This window comes from Ixodes scapularis, unplaced genomic scaffold (assembly GCF_016920785.2).
Source record: "Ixodes scapularis isolate PalLabHiFi unplaced genomic scaffold, ASM1692078v2 PGA_scaffold2__306_contigs__length_199485367, whole genome shotgun sequence".
Classification (NCBI taxonomy): domain Eukaryota; kingdom Metazoa; phylum Arthropoda; class Arachnida; order Ixodida; family Ixodidae; genus Ixodes; species Ixodes scapularis.
Window position 1 is genome coordinate 155,784,198 of NW_024609857.1, and position 23,808 is coordinate 155,808,005.

At 42.8% G+C, this 23,808-nt stretch overlaps 1 protein-coding gene across 1 annotated transcript in view; it reads left to right on the top strand.

Annotated features, from left to right (window-relative positions):
* Positions 1-2,614: 2,614 nt before the first annotated feature.
* LOC8039081 (glucoside xylosyltransferase 1) overlaps positions 2,615-23,808 on the top strand; it is a 32,281-nt gene continuing 11,087 nt past the window's right edge. The window contains exons 1-4 of the mRNA XM_040219341.2: positions 2,615-2,756; positions 9,135-9,266; positions 14,942-15,134; positions 22,424-22,737. Of these exons, the coding sequence (XP_040075275.1) occupies positions 2,616-2,756; positions 9,135-9,266; positions 14,942-15,134; positions 22,424-22,737 (780 nt within the window). The 5' untranslated portion in view covers position 2,615. The remainder of the gene's footprint in view (positions 2,757-9,134; positions 9,267-14,941; positions 15,135-22,423; positions 22,738-23,808) is intronic.

Here is a 23,808-nt window from a genome sequence, read left to right on the forward strand (position 1 = left end):
TGTTAAGAAAACTAAGGTATGTAGACATGTTCGAGATTAGAATTTTTTTTAAGTTTCAAGACAAAATAGAGAAATGAACGTGTCGTCTTTTCCGCTCTTGTGTTAATATTTTCAGTAAGATATATTAGCAACCGTCGCACTAAACTCATACTCTATCTCAGATATGTTCCCCAGTTAGTTTATTAACTGTTTCCTTACTTGCAAAAGAGATCACTATGGCAGAGCACATTTTCAAAAAAAAAACCTGTCTTTCAGATGTCGTGTTCGACATGTACTGCTGCCGTACATATTTTTTGTTTGTTTTATTTTTGACCTGCTTGTAGACCTTTGCATCGCTTATCACCCGGGCGAAAAATGATGCGTCACTGAGCTGTTGACGCATGCGCAGCGTCCGATCTACCGCACCGGATATCAACAGCGCATGCTCAGAAGCCGTTCCACAGCTCAGCAGACTAAGATGGCAGCGCACAGAAGGCAGTTTTTTGCAAAGGTCTATACTGGCTATGTGTTAGAGTGACTCCAGCCTTCGAGAGGCAGTTCAAAAATGCAATCTTGTGCCCTGCAATTATGAATATACTTTGCATTAACTACTTAGCCGGTTCTACGCAGTGATAACACTATATTATGTGTTTTAACTTGATTCGAAAAGGAAACATTGGTTGAGCAATTAAAAAAAACTAGCTTGTTTATAGATATATAACAGCCGATTCTACTATCAAGAACTGCCCAGAACCACCTGACATATCCAACAGCGCAACCTTATTATGCTTCAACGTAACAACTTTACCACAAAAAATGTTTGGAAAGAAACAAAAATTTTAAAAATCGCTAGAAACTGTCTTTGCTATAATAAACGGCAAACTGTAACTGTTTGTTCTCTGAAAACAACTTTCAACTTTCAACTTCATGGTTTCTCTCCAGGGGAAAGGGGAGGGAGGAAAAAGAGCAGACTGTTGTCGCTTGACAGAGCTTCTCTTCCCCACCAGCAACAAGAGAAACCATTTTACTTACTAGTGACCCGTAAAACAAGGTTTACATAGGAGCAAAACACACAGCATTAAAAGGAAAAGAATCCGACATACATCACGAAACGTTTCTTGCAGGTCAGATGTCCCATCAAGAATAGGCACAAATAACTCTAGAGAAACAATGAACAAATATCCTTTCTGCTCAAACTCGCAAAATTCGTGTCGAATCTGTGTCTATTATTTATTATATAGGCAACGAGTACTGCAGCCTCTGGAGGCCGTAGCCCGTTCTTGAGCGAGGTGTTGGCCACGTGTCAACATAACGGCCAACGTATGCAGGCACCCTCCGCTTCATATTGGCGACTGATAGAAAAACAAGTTGATTTTGCCTTACAGACGTTTGATATGTTGAAGAAGTTTATGATTGTAACGCTCTGTATATAGATCTATATGAAGGTTTTGGGGGGAAAAGTTGTAATCTGTGAGCGTTGAACTCCGCTTTGCACACACTTAAGATTATTTGCTTCCGGAGAAAATGCAAGTGGTGCATATTTTTAACCGTTGTGATACGCCAAAGGACGCAGTAATTATTGCAAGAGTAAAAGAGGGGGTTATAGAGAAGGATTAAGACCGAAAGGGGCAATATATGACGGGATTTATAAGTAATGACCACAACTTTTGAAAGTCTTTCAGCTATACATTGTACTTCCGCGTCCCAGCTCATGTACTCATTAAAGGGATACTTCAACGCAATTTGAAATATTCACGCGTGTTCAAAAATAGTTTGAATATGATCCACAATATCCGTAAATGACAATCGCACGTTTGTATTTTGAGCCTGGTGGCTGTATTTTTCGTTATAAACGGCCCACTCTGGCAAGCGCTCGGAGAAGGCCCAGCGGAGACTACGTGACATCCAACGCAATCCTGACGTAGGTCGTCTCAGGACGAGCAAAGCTACGGCGAGGCTAACGTCGAGAGGATGTTCTACTCGTTCCAGCCACCGAAGCGGCTGCTTTTGTACGAATTTTGAGTGGCGGGTTGATCTTCTGTAATCTTGTAGGGGTACAATAGCGACTTCTGCGACACACAAAAGGCATTCTCGGGAAGAGGGGAGTTTCTCCCGCCCCTCTTCTCTCGTCGTGGCCGGAGACGAGACAACCTCCGTCACTAGCTGTCAAGGTTCCTAGACGAGCAGTACAAGCGAGGCGTTAACGACATCCACCAGGTGCTCTTTGCTAATCATTTAATTCGTTTTAAAATCCCTTTTCTTGACTTTTTGAACAAGATATTGGTATGTTCGAGGTGATGCTGCTTTTTTGAACACATATAGACCAAAAAAGGAGCACCGAAATTTCGTTGTAGTATCCCTTTAAATAGCACGCAAAGAACCTTCACATTTTGTACAAGGTCAATAGTTCGTCCTTGAAGAGAGAGCCCCTCTCCCTCCCCTCTCGCAAACAAAATAAAAGGCACTGGGTATGACATCTTACAGTGCAACGGGATCGTTTGAGCTGCCATTATAGTTCGTCTATGAAATGGTCAGATGACAGCAACAATTTACTTATAAAAGGATTCTTTAATCTAGTCGTCATTACCCGACGGGTCAGTCGTGCAGCAAACATTTGATTTCTCTGCAGCGACAATATGACCATTGTGATGGTGACCTGCGAGAGTGGCCTGGAGCTTACTCTAACCAACCTCAAGTCCATCCTGGCATTTTCGAGAGCGTCCTTCCGGTTGATCATTTATGCGGATGCCAGGAACATCAACGATCTCCAAGTGAGGGTAAGCTTCAAGAGTGGATGCCTGACTTGTTGTCTTGCGTCGTTCGGCTCCTGACTATTACGAAAAAGGAAACATCTGAAAAGCAATCTGAAAATACCTTAGTCCTGACTTTCCTCCCAGCTGGATCGACATAATCCAACCCAGATACACAGCAAACCCCGTGATTTTCAATTGAAATACGGATATATAATAAGACCTATTCTCAACTCTGTCATAAAGGGCATCTAGGTATTTCGAGATACTCTTTTTATTGCGAAAACTAAGTCTATCCACCGTAAGCATCCTCGAAAACACAAAATTAGAACAATGCGTGGCCTTTTTTTTTTTAATCAAAGTGCGACCAAACACAGCAACATGCTCGTTTTCTGCGATCTAAAAAAATGGGCGTATCACGATGTTTCGTCGAATTTTTAAGAGCAGAAAAAGACACGCGAGATTGTTATTCTGGCTTTTCGAGGATACTTATGGTGAATAGATGGAGATCGTATACGATAAAGACGATCTCGAAATCCACTATAGCGCCCCTTTCAATAATTAACAGCGTGTCGTGATCATGAATCCAAAAGGTGTGAAAGAGCAAGGAAAGTATACTATTTTTATCGCAAGCAAGCCGTCCTCATCCGTTATGAACCAAGAAGTACCCAATTGTATCGATGAAGCACGCGTGGTAAGAAAAAGGTATATTGAATATGACAATCTATTCTTCAACTTTTGATGTAACTTATCACAACTCCATCGATACTTGATTATTGGAAGTTTCCTTGTTCGGGTTAGCCGAGCAAAGCCACATCTATGCTCTGCTTTACCTTGTGATGGACCTGAGCGGACGCTACGATACAATCCAGTCAATCAGGCGCTCTAAAGGCATCACGTGACCACGCGTCCCGTATGTTGTTGCGCGCCTTCCGAAGGTCGCTTGACGCTCACATGGCATTGGGTTGCCTCTGATGACTCGCAGCGCCCTCTGCGATCCATCGTAACGTGAACCGAGCTGTAGGGCGAAGTGTGAGGCTTCTTCGCTGTAATGCACTGCGGAGGGAATAATACGAGGTTGCCCGTCTCGACACCTTGTTGAATTATACATCTACAGATGCCAGTGGTCGGTTTTCTTTGTGTCGATTGATAAGGTTTTTAAGATCTTATATGTATGTTCTGTCTTGGGTTTTCCTAGCCTACCAACTGAAATATTTGGCCTAGAGATGAACAGTCCTGATGTTCGTTGTCAGCGCGATTTGGTATTACCAAATTCGTGAAGTCGATAATAATTCTTACACTAAAGCGTTTGATGGTATCTAGAGCATAGCACGCGTTATTTTGAAAATATGTCAATTTTTATTGGTATTCTGAGCGCATTTTTAGCCTTTCTCTTAGTTCGGGTGCCCTTCCTCCAATTGTCGCTCTGAAAGGCAACGGTGACCTTCATCTTTTAAATAGCAGGGATGCCGCTTTCTAATTTAGTTTGTCATATCTTTCCCATGGACGGTTTTCTGGTCCCTACGACAGGAAGGTACCGAAGTCGGGAGAGGCCTTTACAGTAGCTGCATAAATCGGCTTGCTAACACATCTCCATACGATATACTGCAGAGGTGCGCAAAGGTGGTGGAAGCATTGTATTAAATTTTTAAAGAACGAACTTACCCAAACAAAGTGTACAAAAACGGTGTTTTTTTTGTTTTTTTTTTCTTCTACCTACGGCGTTCGTCTGCTTACCGGCCACTCCTTGACTGGCCCAGCAACCGACAGATGGCAGCAACGGCACCGCGGCTCAGAGGCTCTGCGGCTGCTGGCGGCCACTCAGCAGCCACCCGTTCAGCTGCCGCCACCTGTCGGTTGATGCGCCAGTCAGGAGGAGCGGATTTAGCAGACGGGAGCCGTGCTCAACAAAAACCAATAATCGTTTTTTTTTTTTTTTTACCTTTCGCTTACTGTAAGTTTGTTTTTGAAATTTCGATATGGATGCTTCCTCCACCCTTTAACACCTCTGTTGTAAATCGTAGTGCAATATGTTACCAAGTTGATTTATGCGGCCCCTTTAAAAAATTCACCCGGCTTCCGCACTTCGCTGTAGATCAAGGACTGTTGAACGTCTTTGTTTCAACTTTGGTTAAGCATATTGCATTTATGCCTCGTGATTTCTTCAGTGATTAGTCTGTCGAGGAAACGTATTGTGACGTATTGTAAACTCTCTGTTTTGAACAAAGGCCAAGTAGCCACAACCTGTTTTGACGTGTAAAATGCTTTTAAGGAAGTGCGTTATAAATTATTCATCTGTAGAATTATTTTATATGGCGCGTGTAAAAAGTAACGCACCTGGTTCAGAAGTTAAATTTTATTTCTCTGTGACATAATTTTGTTTTGGTTTTTGTTTCAACACTGTCCTTTTCAAAATTACCTTTGACCATTAATGCAATATCGCGTCCAGCGATGAAAAGCAAAAGTCACAACATTTCACTTGTAGCGTTTCGATATCTCAAAAATCGTCCCTTATCACTGAACATTTTACAGTTTACTGCGTCATACATTTTGCAGTAAAGTAAACTAAAAAGAGAGCAAACTAATCAGTATAAGCCGAAGTGTTCCATATTTATGTCGATGTCATGATTTTCTTGTCTATGCTAGATGTAGATTTAAGATAGAGCACCAATACATGCAAAAATGTTGCCGTGAGTTATGTTGGGGAGTTATGGTATATTCGGCACGAGACAGCTTTATCTCCGGAGGAAACCGAGTGCGTCATAGAGCACCGAGAAGGAGGAGGCAGTGCAGAAAATTCAAGCGAGCATTCGAACGACGGAGTCGCATGTAGTTGAGTCACCGCAGTCTTTCGTTTCACAAACCTGCTGTCAATTTTCGGGAGCTCATCGTAGAAAAGGCAGAAAAAAAAGAATAAAGTAAATTCGCCCCCCCCCCCCCCCGCCCCCTTCAAAGCTGTTCATCATTATCCTCCTTCAAAAGCAGGGGGACAAAGGAGGGGGCCCGGTCGCTCCGACAGAACTGCGGATATTCTGTAGGCCGGTCACAGATTCTCCTCGGCTCGCCGCGAGATCGGAGGATAAGCAAACATTTGTGACGCGTAGCACGTGACCTCAAAACTTCATGACGTTTAATCCTCTCCTCGGGGAGAAAATCCGTCGTGAGAGTAGATCATTGGCACTTAAAAATTAAATTTGTTTGTAGAGCAATACGCATGTAAATCATGTCTCGATTCATGACGCGATTGTAAAACCCCCACTAATTGGTACTTTTTTTTTGTTTTTTGATGAGGCGCAATTTTCATAGACAATCGCGTTATAAAACTAAATGTCTAAAATAGTCCTCAACATCAAATTTGTTCGGAAAAGTTGGATTCGAAACTTTTATAATAAACTCTTTTTGTGGCGCGTTTTCTAAAACATTGAACGTTTACTAAATTGTCCACTTATACTGCGCTGCAGTGTCTTCGATTCTCTTTTATGTGTGTTTTACCCTGTTCGCTTTTAATATAGAACAAGCCAACTAGCCCCGTCGTCAACAATAGTCAACTTAAAAAGGCGACTTTGTGCGACTTTATGTTTTTGAAGTCGTAAATCGTGTCGTTGTTAATTGCGTAGGCTCTGAATCTCAGCGAGTTTCACTTTCTTGCACCACTCCGAAGTAGCAGAAAATTTATGATGTTCGATTCCAATATAGCTGCATTACATAGCAGCATCTTTCCTCCTTAAAGACAAGTCTACGCAACTCTGTATACCTTTTGTTATTATTTGGATGATGTTGTGATAACGCTACACCCTGAAGATGTTGTGATAACGCTATACCCTGAAGATGTTGCTCTATATAAACATGAAACAAGCTCCTCCATCAATTCGTCCACAAAACGGAAGGCTAAAACAAATTTCCGCTGGATTCCAACTCTGTCGCACAGATACCTAATTCGCGCAAAACAAACCATTAACTTCCGGTTGATAGAATTCATTAAGGTTAAAACAGAAACAAAAAGTGGGACAACGCCTGCATTAGAAAGTACTGTAAAAAGCTAAAGCGGTGTTAAAAGTGAGCTGGTATGGTATAAGATTGTCATCGTAACACAGGAGCTGTGGGAATAAAGGGTGGGCGGATAAAACAAACCTCCAAGCACAGTTAAAAGTTTATTAAGCCAAGACAGCCTGAAATAAGCCATCGACCTAGCGAGGCACACATTGAATGGTAAACACAACACATCAAAGAAACCTGGAACTGCTAAACGAACAGAAGTATACACTGAGCAATAAATATGTTCAACCTGTTTATCGTTGAATGAAAAAGCTCCTCCCATAATTTATACACAAAACGGCAAGCTGAACAAAAACATATTTGGCTTCACCTCCTACGACACGGATGGCAGACAGGCACAAAACAAAGAAAGCGTGTAACTTCAGGTTTATTGGATTCATCCGGTATAATACAGCATCAACAAGGGGGCCAATTCCTGCAGTAGGAGGGAATATTGGAACGAACTAGAAAGTGTCGACCTGGTTTAATAGACAAAGTAAGCCAGGAGCAGGGTACATAACATAGGACGGATGCCAAAGAACACTAAATATAACTCAAACGTTATTAAGCCATGACATTCTTAAGTAGGCCCATGGCCTAGCAGTACACACTGAAAGGGAAACACAAAAGCCGCAAAGAAGGTAGGTACTAGCAACCTAGCAAAAGTTCACACTGAACAATAAACAGAACAAAGCAACACGTGAAGAAACCAGGAAAAACTCACAAATAAAGACAGACAATTAGGGACACCAACACAAATCCGCAACCCACCACCAAAACAAAACCAACTTGGCGGCCTCCCCCACCGCACACAAGGAGTAAAAAGAACAACAACAAACAAAGTTTGGCCAACCCCCTCCCCCCCCTCCCAAGGAAAGTTAACAAAAACGTTTTAATAGGTTCGTTCATAAGCACAGACATGCCATCAAAACAAGAATCCTTGCATGCTAACGAATCTCAAAGAAACATTTACGAGATGTTTCTAGGAGTCGTTTTCTTCTTTTATTCGTGACTTTAAAATCATTTCAAAGAACACATATATGTGAACAACCGGAAACACATTTAGCAAGATCTTAAAATGCATTGTTCTTTTTAATCGCTCGCTTCTGCTCACTTAATACGCCTCAAATACACCTGCGGTGACTGAAATGGGGGTCCTCGGCCCAAATTTACCACCGGCACGTATACAAACTTGAAACGGGCAACAGTGGCGTCCAAGTACTTTTCAGTCGACTCCGGTAGTTATCAGAAAATTTCAAGCTGAAATATTTCGTTCTGATCTGTGCCATCTCTTTGCAGCACGAGTGACTTTGAAGAAAAGTGCAACTTTGTTTTTGTGTTTTGACGTAGATATAAGGCCACGAAATACGTTGTACAAATGCGAGTTTCTATTTTTTACCCTTGGCATTTGTCCTATACACAATGGTATTGAGGGAGTTTTCGACCCCTCACTTTTCGAATCTGTCAGAAAAAATAGAAGTTTGTAGTTTAAAACCTTTCCTAAATTAACACCTCCAAATATTGCTCGCTTTAAATTGAAACCATGTGTTCCACATGCAACGTTCTGAAACAAGTTATTTTAAAGTTATTTACTCAAACCAGTTACTGGCATTGCCTAGGCTAATATGCTAGCATCATAACCAAATCCATCATGATAGTAATGCTCGATCCTCAGTGGGCGTCAGCGGGTCTGCTGCTCCTGAAGTTACCCTGGCAAATTTCATACTTTTTGTTCAGCACCTGCCTTAAGTACTAAAAAAATCAAGACAAAAACACAAATAGCAGCGCTAAGTCAGCCTAGCCAGACTTGTTCGATGAATGCGCGAATACTGAGGAAAGTTTGTTCCAAACGTCCCAGCGTGAAAGCAAAGGGGTTAAAGCGAAATTCTGGCGGAGGGTATGAATACTTTAGATTGACATCTTCCGCTGCATTCATGGTGTGTCATAAAGTAAAATATTATATCCAATAAAGAACTTGCACTTTATAAATGTAGATCGTGTAAAACCAGATATTGGTACAAACATTTCAAAGTGTGTGCACATTTTAAACACTACGGCAAATATTCAATGTAGATGGCTGTCATTATTTTGTGTGCAAAATGTTTAAAAGTGTATCATATCCATTCGGCTCGCACGAGGTGGGTTTCTTGCTGTGCATGCCGTGAGTGGCATTTGGAAACCGAAACTGCTACGTTTTGTTCGCTTTGGTTTCGTACAGTGAAATAGAAGCCACGAACAGAGGCAAATAAGGTTTGACGTGATTTTTTGACACTTCTGCACGCAGGTTTGTTTAAATCAAAATTATGGGCAATGACAGTAAGTGACTTGTGCACCGATATTCTCTGAAATTTCTGACGGTGCCTTTTTCAGATAATGAATTTTCCTGACAACATCCTGAAGCGACTCAAATACGACCTCCGTCTTGTAATGTTCCCGAAAAAGTATTTTCATAAGTGGAAGAGTATATTTGCACCTTGTACCACACAACGACTCTTTCTTCCAGTAAGTATCGGGACTATGGTGGTAAAGGCATTACCATTCGCGCAATAATAGCACCGGTCGTTTCCGGCAGCAATTATACCGTACCGATGTTTGATGCTTTGTAACTTTGAACCTCAATTAATTTTGATATAAGGTGCCCGGAAAAACAGTTAATGTTTCAAAAAAAAAAAGTTTTGCGTCGCCGAAGGCTTACTCTGCTCTAATACAGCACTCGGGGTACAGAACAGATGTCGAAGTTTCACAAATAACTGCTATCTTATTTAAAAATCTTAATTGGTTTTCTGAAAATTTTATATGAAAAATATCGGCCGACGAAGTCCACAAATACGTACAGCGGAATGGTGTCAGCTACCAGATATCACACTTGGGTACTTCGAAAATAAAATATAAATACAAGTACAGCGACTTCGCTGCATAAATAGATAAATTATTAATAAAATGTTAGCTTACAAAAGTTATGTTTTACAATTATGCATTACTTCCAGAAAGTAACGCTACTACTTTGTAATTACTCTAATTCAAAAGCTAGCCCCAGTCTAATGATATAGATGGGATAGCATACTTCTGGTCTGAAATTCGCGTCAAGGTACTGTATGGGATGGCATTTTGCACTCATCAGATTTTGTAATATTGTGTTACTGACATTAATCATGATATAAAATTGATTCTAATCTCTGAGCATATGGGTGAGTTGTTTTATTATTTTGCAACATAATTTTAGTGATATTTTTATAATGGCAGTTCGAAATAACTGCATATTAATGTTAGTAGGCATTGAAAGAGTCTGCAGTGGCTAACACTTTTAAAACTCAGGAAGTGGCCTGAATGAGTCATGATAAGGGAATTGATGTACAATCACTTGCATAATTTTGGTTCTTTCGCCAAAATTCTCATTATTAATGAATGGGCTTTCCCTTTATGCCTTATGTGCCCTTCTGTGGGTGCACTGACTTTGGCTGCGTGAATTTATAAACGTAATTTCAAGGTGGGTGATAATATTATGAAAAATAATTTGCAGTTGTATTTCAATTTAGCCATTGTTTCGGCTAAAAAGTAAGTATATTTAAACTGGGCGATTTTGTTTCAAAGCTTGCAGAAAAAAGAGTTCAGGTCTCAAAAACTTGGAGAGAATACAATGCTGGGCAAGTGCTTCACCAGGACAAAACTGAAAACTGATTTTGCGTTGTAGCTTTAGTTCTCGAGTATTTTTGCGCTCAAATATCAAAGAGATTTTCGAATTTTATCGATTGTCCCAGGTCGTTTATTTGGGGGCTTCGCCCCTCTCAGATACCTTTCGCGCAACAGATGAACTTTTTATTCCGATTTGTAAATCGCAGTAAATCGCCAACTGTTTATAAAACGTGTTTCTTGCTTTTATTTTGAAAAAAGAAAATCCAAGACCTGGCCCTTTTGACGAAATGTTTTACTGGTTTGGTTGATAGTTTTTGTTACGTTCCCCACAGGGGACACCTCGGTTAGTAGGTGTTTGGTGAGTGGCGTCACCACGAACCCCGAGCCATGTGTGTTCACCCACTTAGCCATGAGCCATGTGCGTATCTTTCCCGTGTCCGAGGAAAAGGGCACCCTGGTGTGTGAGGTTAACCCAGGGTAGATTAGACCCTTCGCCCCCGACCCCCCCCCCCCTCTTACCTTGGGTGAGGCAGCACACCACTTCGGCACTCACTTCTCGCAGACGGGCTTTCTGGAAAAGCCCGACCAGGATGATCCAGTCAGTCGCCTATTATTCTACTGTCCCCTCTCTCATTTTTGCCTTTTTCGTTTTTCCTTTTTCTCTTTTGGCGTCAACGGTCAACATTTGGTGGCAATAGAAATATTTTTCTATTGCCACCAAATTGTTTTTACACCAAGTTGTGTTTTTACACCAAGTTGTGTTTAGTGCTTGGGCAGTAATGACAACCCAACATATACCGCACAGCTCTCTTTTGTTATGGTATGTTGGCTGTCCCCGTGTAGACCTCCGTGGTTGGCAGTGCACCAGACGCGCCGGAGTCTTTTTGCTTTTTATGGCTGTCGCCTTCTAGACCAAAACCCGGGTTGCGGCGAGTGGGCAAGCGCCCGATCCCCGAACCTATTGTCACAGATAAAGAGTTTTAGTCTGACATGTTTACTAAGATTTCGTGCTTCATTCTGGACATGAACATCGTCAAATCTCTTCGTTGACACATTTTGCTGTTGCACAAGTTGCTGACTCATGCCTCGCAGAAGACTTTCATGTTAATAAACTTTACTCCGCAGAACTGCTAGTGAGAGTCCACTCGAAAAAACAAAGTCTGGCCTTGATCAACCTGAAGACCATTGCTGATGTACACCGTGTATGTAGTTTACAGAGCCATGTAAAGATCTTCTGTGTTGTGAAGAAAGTATTTGAGCCTAGCGAAGCTTCCAAGCACGTGGCCTGTGACGATGGTTTAATCCAATAATACCCATTTGGTAGTTCAGAATTTAGAAACTCGGGAACTAAAAATACAACGCGAGGACAGTTTTCAGTTTTGTCAAAGTGCAGAATTTGCCCAGAATATATTCTTCTCACATGCTTTTGAGACATGTGTTCTTTTTCTGGAGGATTTCGAATTAAATATTACAACTAATAATACTTTTTGCTGAAAGCATTGAACTACAATGAGAAATTACTTTAACTGAATCACCACTCCAGTTTGCCAGAAGCGCGCCATATTCTTCCATTAAAATATTCAGAACTTTCATAACTCGAACCTCTCTGTTATAAATCTTGATGGATGCAAAACAACTTCAATTGTATTTAAGCTTTCATGAATCTAAACACATTAATAGCACATGCAGACATAGAGAACTTTAAGTCTAAAGTAAAACTGGAAATACATTTTTAGCATGAAATTTTTTTCTTAATATATCCTGTGACATAAAGCGAATCATTTCTAGAATTCTTGTGCTGTACAAGGGAAGAAGGCGCAAAAAGAGCGTATTGTTTCTCAAATTATTAATTATTTCATCAACCAAAATAATGAAATATTTGTGTCGTTTCGGCACAAAAATATCTCCCTAACTGATTGATGTCTCCAGTTTTCATTTTTTTTTTAACTTTTAGTGTACATCGGTAATATAAAATGTAGCGTGGAAATCAGGAGTGAATCTAACCGAATTCGATTGTTATAAAACTTTATTTATGAAGTAATGTATGTATATATTGTGTGCACCTCAATAGTGTGTTTGTGATTAAATAAAACTATTTTTTTTATCTATAAAATAGCATAATTGTTGTTACTTATTTTATTATTCTTGTCGTTCATGTCATTGTGCAACAATGACAAAATAAATAATTGCATTCCTTGACATAAAAATCCGATAAAAATATTCCCAATTGTGACTCTAAGAGGTAGCAAATGGTAATTTAAATCAGTTGGTTCATATAAAAACAATCCCGAATAAACAGATTTGGTAAATCAAACTTCCCAATGGCCGGCTTTTTTAATTTAATCCAGATACGTCTTGCCAAAGTTCTTGTTTTGCTTCTACTTTTAAACCAATACGATGTTTTTATGTATTTTTACAAACAGACAGCATATTTAAATTGATATCTCAATCATAACTCACGCTGCCATACCTTGATGGACACATATTTTTTTAACTGGGGAGAAGTCGGTGGGAATGCTTGTAACAGCGATTTATATGCACTCATTATATGCACCCATAGATTTATAAGGGGGCGAATAAATAAAATCACTAGCTGAGTTAGAGACGTTGTCTCTCCCTGTTTGATTTAATGCTCAAGCATTAACTGTCCCATGGAGAGAAACCGCGTCATCAGCTTTTGAAGCTGCGGCAAACGGCACCTTCGCCCGTCCGAATGGAGCGAAGCCTGTCGTTAGTCTCCCATTGGAAATCGCGCCGCGTAGTTCTAAGGAACGCCACCAGAGAAGCCCTCACAATGGCGGCGCAGCGCACGCAGCGGCCCGGCCGCCGGTAAGAAGGAGCGGTGGCCGCAGAGCCCGCACGGGCAAACTCCGGAGTGGCCGCACGGCCGAGCTCAGCGCGGCGCGGCCACTTCACGAGAGCGTGCGCTCCGCCGTCGGCCGCTACCTCGGCAGTAGCGAAACGTGGCCGTCCACGCCAGTACGCCGCAGACGAACTATGGGAGCGGAAGAACGAAATTACATGCTTTCGCATTCACAACTCATAACAAGTGCTTAGGTGTCATCAGATTTTTTTTTTTTTTTAACTGCCACTCTTGAAATGTTTTTCTCCTGCTCCAGTCTCGGGTTAAATTTATAATAGTAAGCTTGTAACAGCATTTGTAGAAAGACCGAATACGAGCCACTATTATGAAATCCGTTGAGATACTTGTGATTAGAAAATTTGTGTCGCGGAGACAAAAACACCAACAGGGTTTAGTGTAGTGGAGGTGTTGAAATACAGAGATGGGTGAGGGGGGAGGGGATGCCGGGAAAGATGTGGTTCTCCTATAAGGGGCAAGTCGCACTCCGCTTCGGGCGAGGGAAGGACAGAAAAAGGTTAAAGTGGCTGAGTATAATATTAGGGATAAATGAGTCATCCTAAGAAATACAGCCTGGTGGATAGAACATTGTGTTCATCTGCAGTATATTGTCGCTGTTGTTGAAAGATATGAAAACTATTGGAGAAAAACAGCCTGCGTAGTTTGCAACAGGCAGGTGACGAAAGTGAGATAAGAAAGCTTTCCGCTCCTTGTGATATTTCAGACACAAGATAACACACCTAACAAACATCTTCGACACGTGGCGAAGAAACCTCCGGTCTCTCTGCTTAAGTATACTTCAGTCAAATCTACGAAGTTCGGCCCGTTGCTTATGCAGAACAGAAATTGTTCGCAATAGAAAACATCGATGGTCACTTTTAAGGCGAATTAGCTGTCGAAGGCAAAAAGTTCTAAAGCCGTCGACATATTTGTATCACAACAGATAACAAGGCGCGAAAGATCGATTGCGTTTATCTGTATAACATTCAATATACATCTGGTGTTTTCTTGATTTTTTTGAACAGATAAATAAATCACTGAGCCGCTGGTAGTATTATTACTACAGCTTACTGTTTCAATTTTATTGAAGTATTTAAAAAATACTGTATATTAGTTACAATTATTTTGCGTAAAAAAAACTACCATTCGCTTTAATTCTTGTAATTATTTAAGTCTATGTGGAGCGCAAGTTCGTCTGCATTTTCTCTTTTTGTGTGTGTGTGGGGGGGGGGAGGGGGGGGGGGGGTTGACGTCAGACCGCCGAGTTCTGATTGGCTCTGATTGAAGGATAGTGGGTAGACCTCAAAGCAAGCTGCCTTCAGTTCTACGCACTATCCTTCAGTCAGAGCCAACCAGAGCGCGGCGTTTTGACATCGCTACAGCCCCTGCAAAGCAATCAGACGGTCTTGCGCTCCGCATTGATTTCTTCTAGTTCGTATAGCTCAGTACAGTCTATGCTTGGGATATAAATCAGCGTAAAAGCGTTTTCCTTTGAAGGAAAGGGCCTGAATATTTCTATGTCTGAACGTTCAAAGTTATTAAGAGCAAAATCTACATGCTCAGTATAAAAAAAGTGAATCTGAATCCTATATATTTTACAGTGTTGCTGTTGATATATAGTTAGTTTAAAGTTTAATGGCAGGTTTGTCTTATGTAGATTATGTCCTGTGTTGGTCTTTTACAGGACATGCTGCCGAAGGAAGAGGCGGTGCTTTACCTGGACGCCGATATTCTTTTGCTACGCCCAGTGGAAGAACTCTGGCGTATCTTCCACTCAATGGGCCCTAGCCACCTGATAGCGCAGGCATATGAGATTGAAGACATTGACACAAATCCATATCGTCATTACGGGTTTGTTCCCTACGTAAAACCATATGGTGCGTAATCTTTCTTAAACATTAGTTCTTGAGAGTGCCAACCTCGTCGTGCTCTTTATAATCTGCCCTAGTTGACCCGTAGAGCCGGTTGCACCGACGTCACAGTTCAAGACGCGTCTTTGTCGAAAACCTTAACTTAATTGTGGTTCAGACTAATGGCACCAACATCGCTTTGCGCTAAACGTGGTGGGGAACCCGGCCATAATAGTAGTGCTCAATATTTAGGGAAAGAGTGTGAGTGTATGTGTGTGCGTGCGTGGGGGCGGGAAAGGGTCTTGACAGAAGTTTGTAGCTTTTTCTTGCTGATCCATGGCAGCTGAGTGACGCTAATCAATGCGATGGTCAAAAGTACTTCTATAAGGTTGAGTAATTGCAGCCCTGCGAGCGTTTCTACAGCATACCGTTCGAGTGTGACAAGTCAGGTGGAGCGGTCAATTGAACTATTTTTTAAGTCGACTCTCGACCCTGAGAGCGTACTGACCTTAACCAAGTTACTGAGGCAGCTGTGGTGTTCACGTCAATTTTGCCTATGTTCCCCCATCCACTCTTATGGCCGTATGTAACACATTTTGCATATATGAAACATGTGTAGTACAACTATCTATATACGCATCCTTATTCTTTCTCTGGACGCATAACTCTCTTCTGGTGTTTGCGCAAAGTAGTGGCGATCGAGGTGTTTGAATATTAAAACCATAAAATCCGGTTTATTTTTGTATATAGTGCTTTTGAACAACGTTCAAATACAATTTGTTTGTGATGGTATCGTGACGCTAATCTTTTTAATTTCGCAAATAACGTGTTACCGTAAATTCAACGGCTTATGAAAACTGTAATCATACAGATATCTGTTGTTTTTTTCTCGCGCCTGGTGTACACCTATGGCTTTATACAGTTTCATTTGTGTCAACGACAAATTCTGAGGACTACGTAAAGAGATGCGCACAGTACTGAATGACAAATTCCGAGGACTACGTAAAGAGATGCGCGCAGTACTGAATCAGGACAGGCCACAAAAGGCGCTGCTAAGACACACTCCTTCTCATTGATACAAGATAAGCAGCTGCAGTCATCGTACATCAAAGACCGCCGCTATCTATCTGCTCAGCTATTGGTGTGTGCTACGTTCTGCTTGTTTACCCCACAGTTCTGTGTTTAGCAACAGAAGGCACGTGCACTGGATTATTTACTTCATCTTTCTTGATTGAGCGCGGGCAAAATATTGGACACAGCTCGTGCCCAATGTTTTGCTGCGTCAACGCTTGACTTCATTGATTGAGCCGTAGCCTCCTCTATACTGACAAAGCCTTGCAGATCGCCACGAGACGCGGCCGTTGAAAGTGAAAGGGTGGAGCGGCAGACAACGGATGAGAGGAGAGGCATGTAACGGCCGCCCAGCTGCGGCGAGACGCCGAAACGCACTCGTCCGGAGCGATAGAATGTCCGCTCGTGCTCCCTGCGTTCCTGGCGCTACCGCTTCTTTTCTCGTCGGGTTTGAAAACCCTGTTTCGGTTGCTCGCCGCTGCAAAAGCTCTACGCTGACTACAGGCCTTCCGTCAAAATCCTCTGCGATACCAGATCCTCGCAGTCCAAATATGCGACCGGGCACACTATGACTCCGTCGTCGAACTGCCAGGCTTTGTGAGTATAAAGGAGGCTATGTTTGAACACCAGCCCCAGCCTAACACTGACGCAAAGCTCGGCCACGAGGGGGCCAAGCACTGCCTCAGAACCCAACCAAATAATCTATGTTGTTGTTGTCCCATTGGTGTAGTTCTCAATTTAGCCACTAGGGGCGCGACGGTTGGATCTCCTGCCCAATAGACCATTGGCACCACCCTTATTGATCTCTGGGTTTGTCTGTTAGAACTCAGGAACGCCACCACCTATCTTTGATTATAAATCGTTTGACAGGTTTGAGGTGTTTCGATGCCACTGGTGCCATCGGGTTGCCGAAATGGGAGGTATGTTTCATCGCCGCGGCAAAAATTCAATATACATGTTCAAGGAGCCTGAAGTGATTGAAACATTTCACGACTTCGTTTGGACATCTGACTTCACGTACATTGCTGTTCAATCGCCAAATCGTACAGGTCTGATCGTACAATGATGGTCGGGACTTATTTTTTATATTTATGTGAACAATATGTTAAAGCCGTGCTCTTGGGAAGAGCATTCAACTATATGTGCAAGCCGTAGCTTATTTTCTTGCGGAAATATACAATTTAGAAGCTCGAGGTGTGGAGATTGCCAAGGTTTCACTAAAGCACTTTGCACACCGTCAATTCCACACCGAAGCCCGCACATAGTAGTAATTTTTCCTACCTATTTTATGAAAGGTTTAGAAAATTCCCACAAAATGTTAAAAGTAACAATAAAAGCATTATATCCAAAGAAATTACAAACATTGTCAAGTAAACACGTTTTAGTGACGCATTCACAGGCCATTTATAAACAAGTAACATATATAAAATTGCATAAATTACATCAAAATGAGCATATATAAATTCATTTTACGAATATATAAAAAGGCACGGCTTAACCGTTATTGTGGTTGGGTTATTTGTCAACCGACACAGCTAGTTTGTCTAAATATAAATATTTTCGCCCATCAATACTTACAAATATCTTTATTTTTTTATTTCAGCTCTCCTTAATTGTTTGCAGTGTCTTGAACGAATTTGTGATACCAAAACGTTGCGTAACATATGACCTTCAAAAGAGACGATCGACAACAAACCTCCACTCCAATTAACCTAGCTTACCTTCGTTATACGGGCTTCGCCGCACGACGTCAGCTCCCAAAAGACATTTTCTAGAACTAACTGACAAAGGCTGTACAGCGGTGCTGTTCTATTGTAGAATGAAGAACTTAGTGCTGTCACTATTCCTACAGCACGCAAAGTGAAGGGAAAACCAACCATTGGGTATTTACCGAACCTTGCAGAAAATGTCCCGCCAAATGTATTTTTCTTTTATACCGAAAAACACAAAAATAACAAATATGATGATAATGCAATTAAGTGCAAAGGTGCAAGCGAGCTGGACATGAATGACGAAATGAATCCCTGTTCGGTCGCTCACCAGTCACCTAGCTGTGTTTGGAGATTTATGTTTGTCCTTTGTCCCTCTTGTTCCCCTTCTCCAGGGATTCATTTCGTCAACAAATAAAAGACGCATAAAAACTACCGATTATATGGAGTTTAATTTTGTCAGTCACCGGGAACTGCAGTGATGTTTACCAAAACCGCCACAAAACAGGGAGGGTGCTGGTCAAAAAGCTTACCTTGCTGAGCGACATTCCTACAAGCTCTATTGTTCAAATGTGTGATCCCTTCCTACTTGTTGAGGAGAGCATCTATTCCCTTCAGCAACAATATGTATCCGTCTTTAATAGAAAAAAGATTATCATTCTCATTTCGGATCCTATAGTAAAAACACAAAAACAACAACCTCCTCCCCTCCCCCCCCAAAAAAAAAAAAGAAAATGTCTCTGCGTGTTTTTTTTTTTTCGTTTTTTTTTTTTTGTTTTTTGTTACCTGCTCTTAGTCTGGGTTTTGTTATTTTGGAGTTACTTCACCAGCTTGAATGCATTTTTACATTCTCATTTTTTTATATTTATTTCTCATGATCCGTTTTAGGACAGTATTTTTTTAATTAGAGGGATGTCGAAATGCGTAACTCTGGCGTCGAAGAAGAGGGTAAGCTTCGTTAGAGAGATGAGTCACAAAGTGACGTCCAAGCTGTGGTCGTGTACGAACAAAGTTTTGTTGACAAATGGCATACCATTTGGAATTGAAACATGCGCGTGTTTGTAGAGAGAGCTCTAAATGAGGGAAGGACAAATGGTCGAAGGCGGTAACGCTGGAATCGCGTCACGCGACGATGCGTACTCTCGAATACACCGTTCTCGCCTCAAACCGTGAATAACTTCCCAGTGAATTGTCAAACAAAATTTTCTTTTTTTTATATTGTGTTTTTGTGACCTGTACATTATTAGAGCAGCTTTTTCCTGCATTCTAACTTCCCACATTTTCCTCTTTATTTCTTTCACTCTCCTTTCCACTGAAGTAGTCTGCTCAGCCCCATCGCCAGTGTGTAGGTATTTAAATATAAGATTTCGGATTCCGTTTCTCCATTTTTTTTAAACATTTCACATATACATGCTTGAATACCTTCCGTGCCCACCGCGCATGATCCATTTCGGGCAGCCTGTGTTGAAATTCCAAGTTTCTGATTGCCTCCCTGCTCTCAAAAGACGACCAGCCCATGTCCCCCTGTACTCCCTCGTTTGATGTCTTTCCATGTGCTCCCAGTGCCAATGTGCCCACGCTTATTTGTCGAATTTCTAATCCTGATTGAATCTCTGATTTCATGCACAGCACCCGATTGCCAAAAGACAGTCCTGGTACCATCACTTTTTTTCCATACATATCTGACCACATGACAACAGCAAAGTTGGAGGTCACAGCAACAGAGACAACAAAAGTTGAAGATTTAGCGAGCATCGTCGGTTGTACGTTGTAGCCTCTTGGAGGAGACAAGTTGGTTTACAAGGATATTCGAAAAAGTCGAACGAATCTCGCGTTCCTTGGTTATTTTGGCTTTCACCTGGAGAATGGGTGATTAAATGTTTCATCAACGTTTTAAGAAGTGGTTTTAACGTGGGATTTGTTCATTATGTTTGTGAACCGGAAGTTTGCTGCAATGTCAGAAACTGGACACCACCTGGTGGAGTTCGCAAAGAAAACGGTCTATAGCGCCCAATTCTGTACATACATCAAACGTTATCCGACGAGGCAACAAAATGACATCATAAAAGCCGGCGTGTTAGGTTCCGCGATTCAGGTGGGTAATGTATAGAAATACCGCCAAAGCGTACGGCACCTGGACCGCGTCTCAGAGTGGTGTTTTTAGCGTCCTATTTCGCCCATGCATCGATAGTGGTTTCTAAGTGGCAACAAATGACATCACAAAAGCCGAAGAGCCGCGCTGTCAAATGTCGCAATCCTGGTAGTTGAACGTAGAAGTTGCGGCAAAAAGCAGGAGCAAGCAGGAATGTAGCTGTTGTGGCCCTATTGAAAAGGAGACCCCCTTTCCAGGACGGCTTTTCGTGTGCGCTCTCGTATCCCCTTCAGAAAGGGGAGGGGGGGGGGGGGGGCGGCGGAGCGCGCGTCAGTGCACGACGGGAAGCGACGGGGAAACTTCTCCTCAACTTTGAAAACCCGTCGCGGCCGCTCGGAAAACTGGCCAAGCGGCTTCCCCGACGCATATATCGCGAAGGGTCACCGTAATCTCTCCCACAAATACGTTAAAACGATATTGATGGATGCTGTGGTTTCACGGAAAAAATAGGGACGGAACCCACGGGTCTCTTAAAAAGCTATGGCGGGTCTCTTACGCCCTTTAGGAATTCTTAAAGGGTACGTCAGGCCCCTTGGAAAACATTGACGGACATCTCAAATACGCCAAACATTTTTGATGGGTACGTGAAAACATTTCAGAAATCCTGGTGGGCCCCATAGACAAATTTCCTATAGGGCGCGGCGTCCCACCTGCAGTCTGCCGAAGGTTCCTTGGACTGTCAAGCTGGAGAGCGAATCGAAAGTGAACACGCGTCTGCCACAACCACCACCGGTGCTGTGACACCACCAAAATCGCGACCTGCGACAGCATGACACACGTATGACGTCCCCATGCGGAAATCGACGGACCGCTGTTTTGGACGCGGTGAACATACCAGTCGGAGAGGCATTTAAAATACCGAAGCACTTGCGAACGCGAGTGTAGCGGTTGCGTCGTCCCAACTCCTGGCTGCCAGAGCTTCCGCATACTGTCCAGCTGTAAAGGGGCCTGCAGCGGAACAATTATTGTTCATATTTACCACCACTGTCACCGTCAGAATCGCGGCCTACGACAACATTTATATGACGTCATCATGAGGAAATCTAGGAACATGTGGTAAACGTACCAGTCGGAGGCGCGTTTTCCGGGCACCAAGTACGACCCAAGCACTGCAAGGCGACGGTAGCCTCAAAGTCTTCGGAAACGACAGTCCTATAGGTTCGGGGCTGGCCTCGGGCACGAAAGCTTAAGACGCACCGCAGCTTGTGGCAGGGAAGGTTGGAGACAAGACCGTTCCATACTTTCTGGCCGTCCTCGTCGAAACCTGTCCCATACTTTGTTTCATCCTTAGTAGAGACGCAGCCGACGCTACGTGCTGGTGGGACCAATCAAAAAGCCCCAAAAGTGAGGCGTCATGGTGTTCGTCATGTCTATCTACAATCGCTGAACCAGTCATATACAGAAACTGCCCAGTGACTCCCGCTTTTGACGCTGCTTCATTGATCCTGTGGCAGTTGTGCCACAGAGACGACGAAGACGTCGGCAAGTGCGACCGCTGAGCTCGGGACACGCGCGGCAGAGATTTCACGAGACACCAACGGAACGGCTCGGCTGCAGCATCGGGCGATGCGAACTACAGTCTCCTTGCGCTTGTAAATACTTGCCAATATATTTATGTGTGAAACCTTACTTGTGGTCTCCCCAATCCCATTACCTCGTAGCATCGGCCGTGTCTTGACAACGAAGTGTAGTCATTAGAATTCACACACATATATTCTACTCCACTCAATTTTCTAGCAAATATATGCCTTGAGGGGACTCACATTCTAAACCTGTGCCCAGAATACCCGCGGAATTTTGTCCCGGAAGCGACGTCACTCACCAAAGCAAACGCGGGTAACGTGTCATCGCGGGTGGAACTAGCAGCGTCAGCCCACGTAATCGTAGAAAAGACGCGCCACACTCGGTTGTCTCCTCGGCCGAACAGCTTTCTTTGTCGGAGCTTTAGTGTGGTTCACTCTAGACAGCCTAGCTTTCCGAGAGACAAACGCGAGGCAGATCTTAGTATCCTGAATTCTAACATTTATGGGATACTTTGGCGACGTCCAAGAGATTTTTAGAGTGCGCCAGCTCGGCCAAATATTTTAAGAACTTAACTAGTATCCTTTAGGCTCATAATTTGATAATTCTCATGTTCCACTCTCCGTATGACGTCCACCGCGGTCGAAATGTCATGGCGAAGGGACCATACCTTCATTTTGAAATTTATATTTTTTTTTAAGCATTATCAGTCGTCCGTGAAACACACTGTATATTGCTAATGCATTTTTCATACCGGACATTTAAACAGTAAATTAAAGGCACGCTTTATTTTTTTTTTAATAATTTGTGGTTGTTTCGTTAAGCGTGGCGTGATTTTTCATCCTTCGAACAATGAATTGCAGGCGTAAACGCTGGAGTGATGCCGATGAATTTGACGAGGATGCGAAACTTCGCCTGGGGATCGAGGATGGAACCGCTTCTGGAGCAGTACGGTTCGCGCCTTAAGTGGGCTGACCAGGATATTGTGAACGTCATCTTCAACGAAAACCCGGACAAGCTCTTCCTGATGCCGTGCACGTGGAATTTCCGCCGAGACAACTGCGAGTTCCACGAGTCCTGCAAGGGCGAGGTTCCGGGCCTCCTGCACGCCAACCAAAAATTATTCCTCAAGAACGACGAACCTGCCCTCAGAGCTGCGCAGCTGGCCATGCGCGAGGTAAACAAGTGTGCCGAATACCGTAACTAAAGGATAGACCAGTCCTTTTTGATCTTCTAGATAGGTGGCTATAATCTGTCCGCTGCCAATGTGACCAGCTCCATCACCAATGTGATGGAGCTGGACCGATGACGCGAGGAAAGAAGGACCATGGGCTGATTTGTTTCGCCGGTCATAGCAAACGCAGAAAGGCGACGACCACCATGGCGATACACTTTTGGCGCAACCGTCGGGACCGGTTATAACGAAGTCAACGGGAATCGGAGATCACTTTGCGATTGCCGCTATTTCGTTATAACTGACTTCGGTTGTAACGAAGTGCAAAAGGTAATTGGAAATCGTGATCGCTTCGCTGTAGCAGCTATTTCGTTACAGGGGGTCTCTGCAGTACTTGATTAGCTCCCTCGGGTCATATATCGTTGGTCCAGGTTAAACCTAGCGTGAAACCAAGTATAGAGCTTGCACGGTATAAGTGCAATATGGTTAGGTTTTAAGAATAAGTAAAACTGTACACCCTATTTTCCGGAATTAGAGTCCAAAAAGCAGGATTATACACTGGGTGCTGGTTTTGTGTGAAATCCAAGGGGGAAATGTTTGCGTGATAAGAAGTACTTCCTTGGATAGTTCACACCTGGAGGCTGGCGCGTAGTAGACACACGATGCGTGGTCCGCAATTTCTGCCTAGTCCGCAGGTAAACGAATTTGTATACATATTACACCTTGACATATTCGCACTTTATAGCGTCACGAAGAAGCTTGCATAATACATATAACTTAATTGACACGCTCTGCCATTTAAAATTCGTGTGCCTCGTCGTAAGAAGCGATAAGAAAAAAACGGCAGTATAATTCCCAACTCTGGATTGTCCGCACGACGTACAAGATGAACGTTTAGACAGGCATAGACTACAAAGTGTATTCAATATGGCACTCTTCTATGTGATAACGCGTACATCGCTAGACAAATTAGCGACAGCAGCTCTTTCTTTGTGAGGGTTACCTCATACTTTCCCGAGTGATGTTGACATTAAAATTATGTTTTCAAGGTTTTCCCGAAATTGCTCTTTTCTA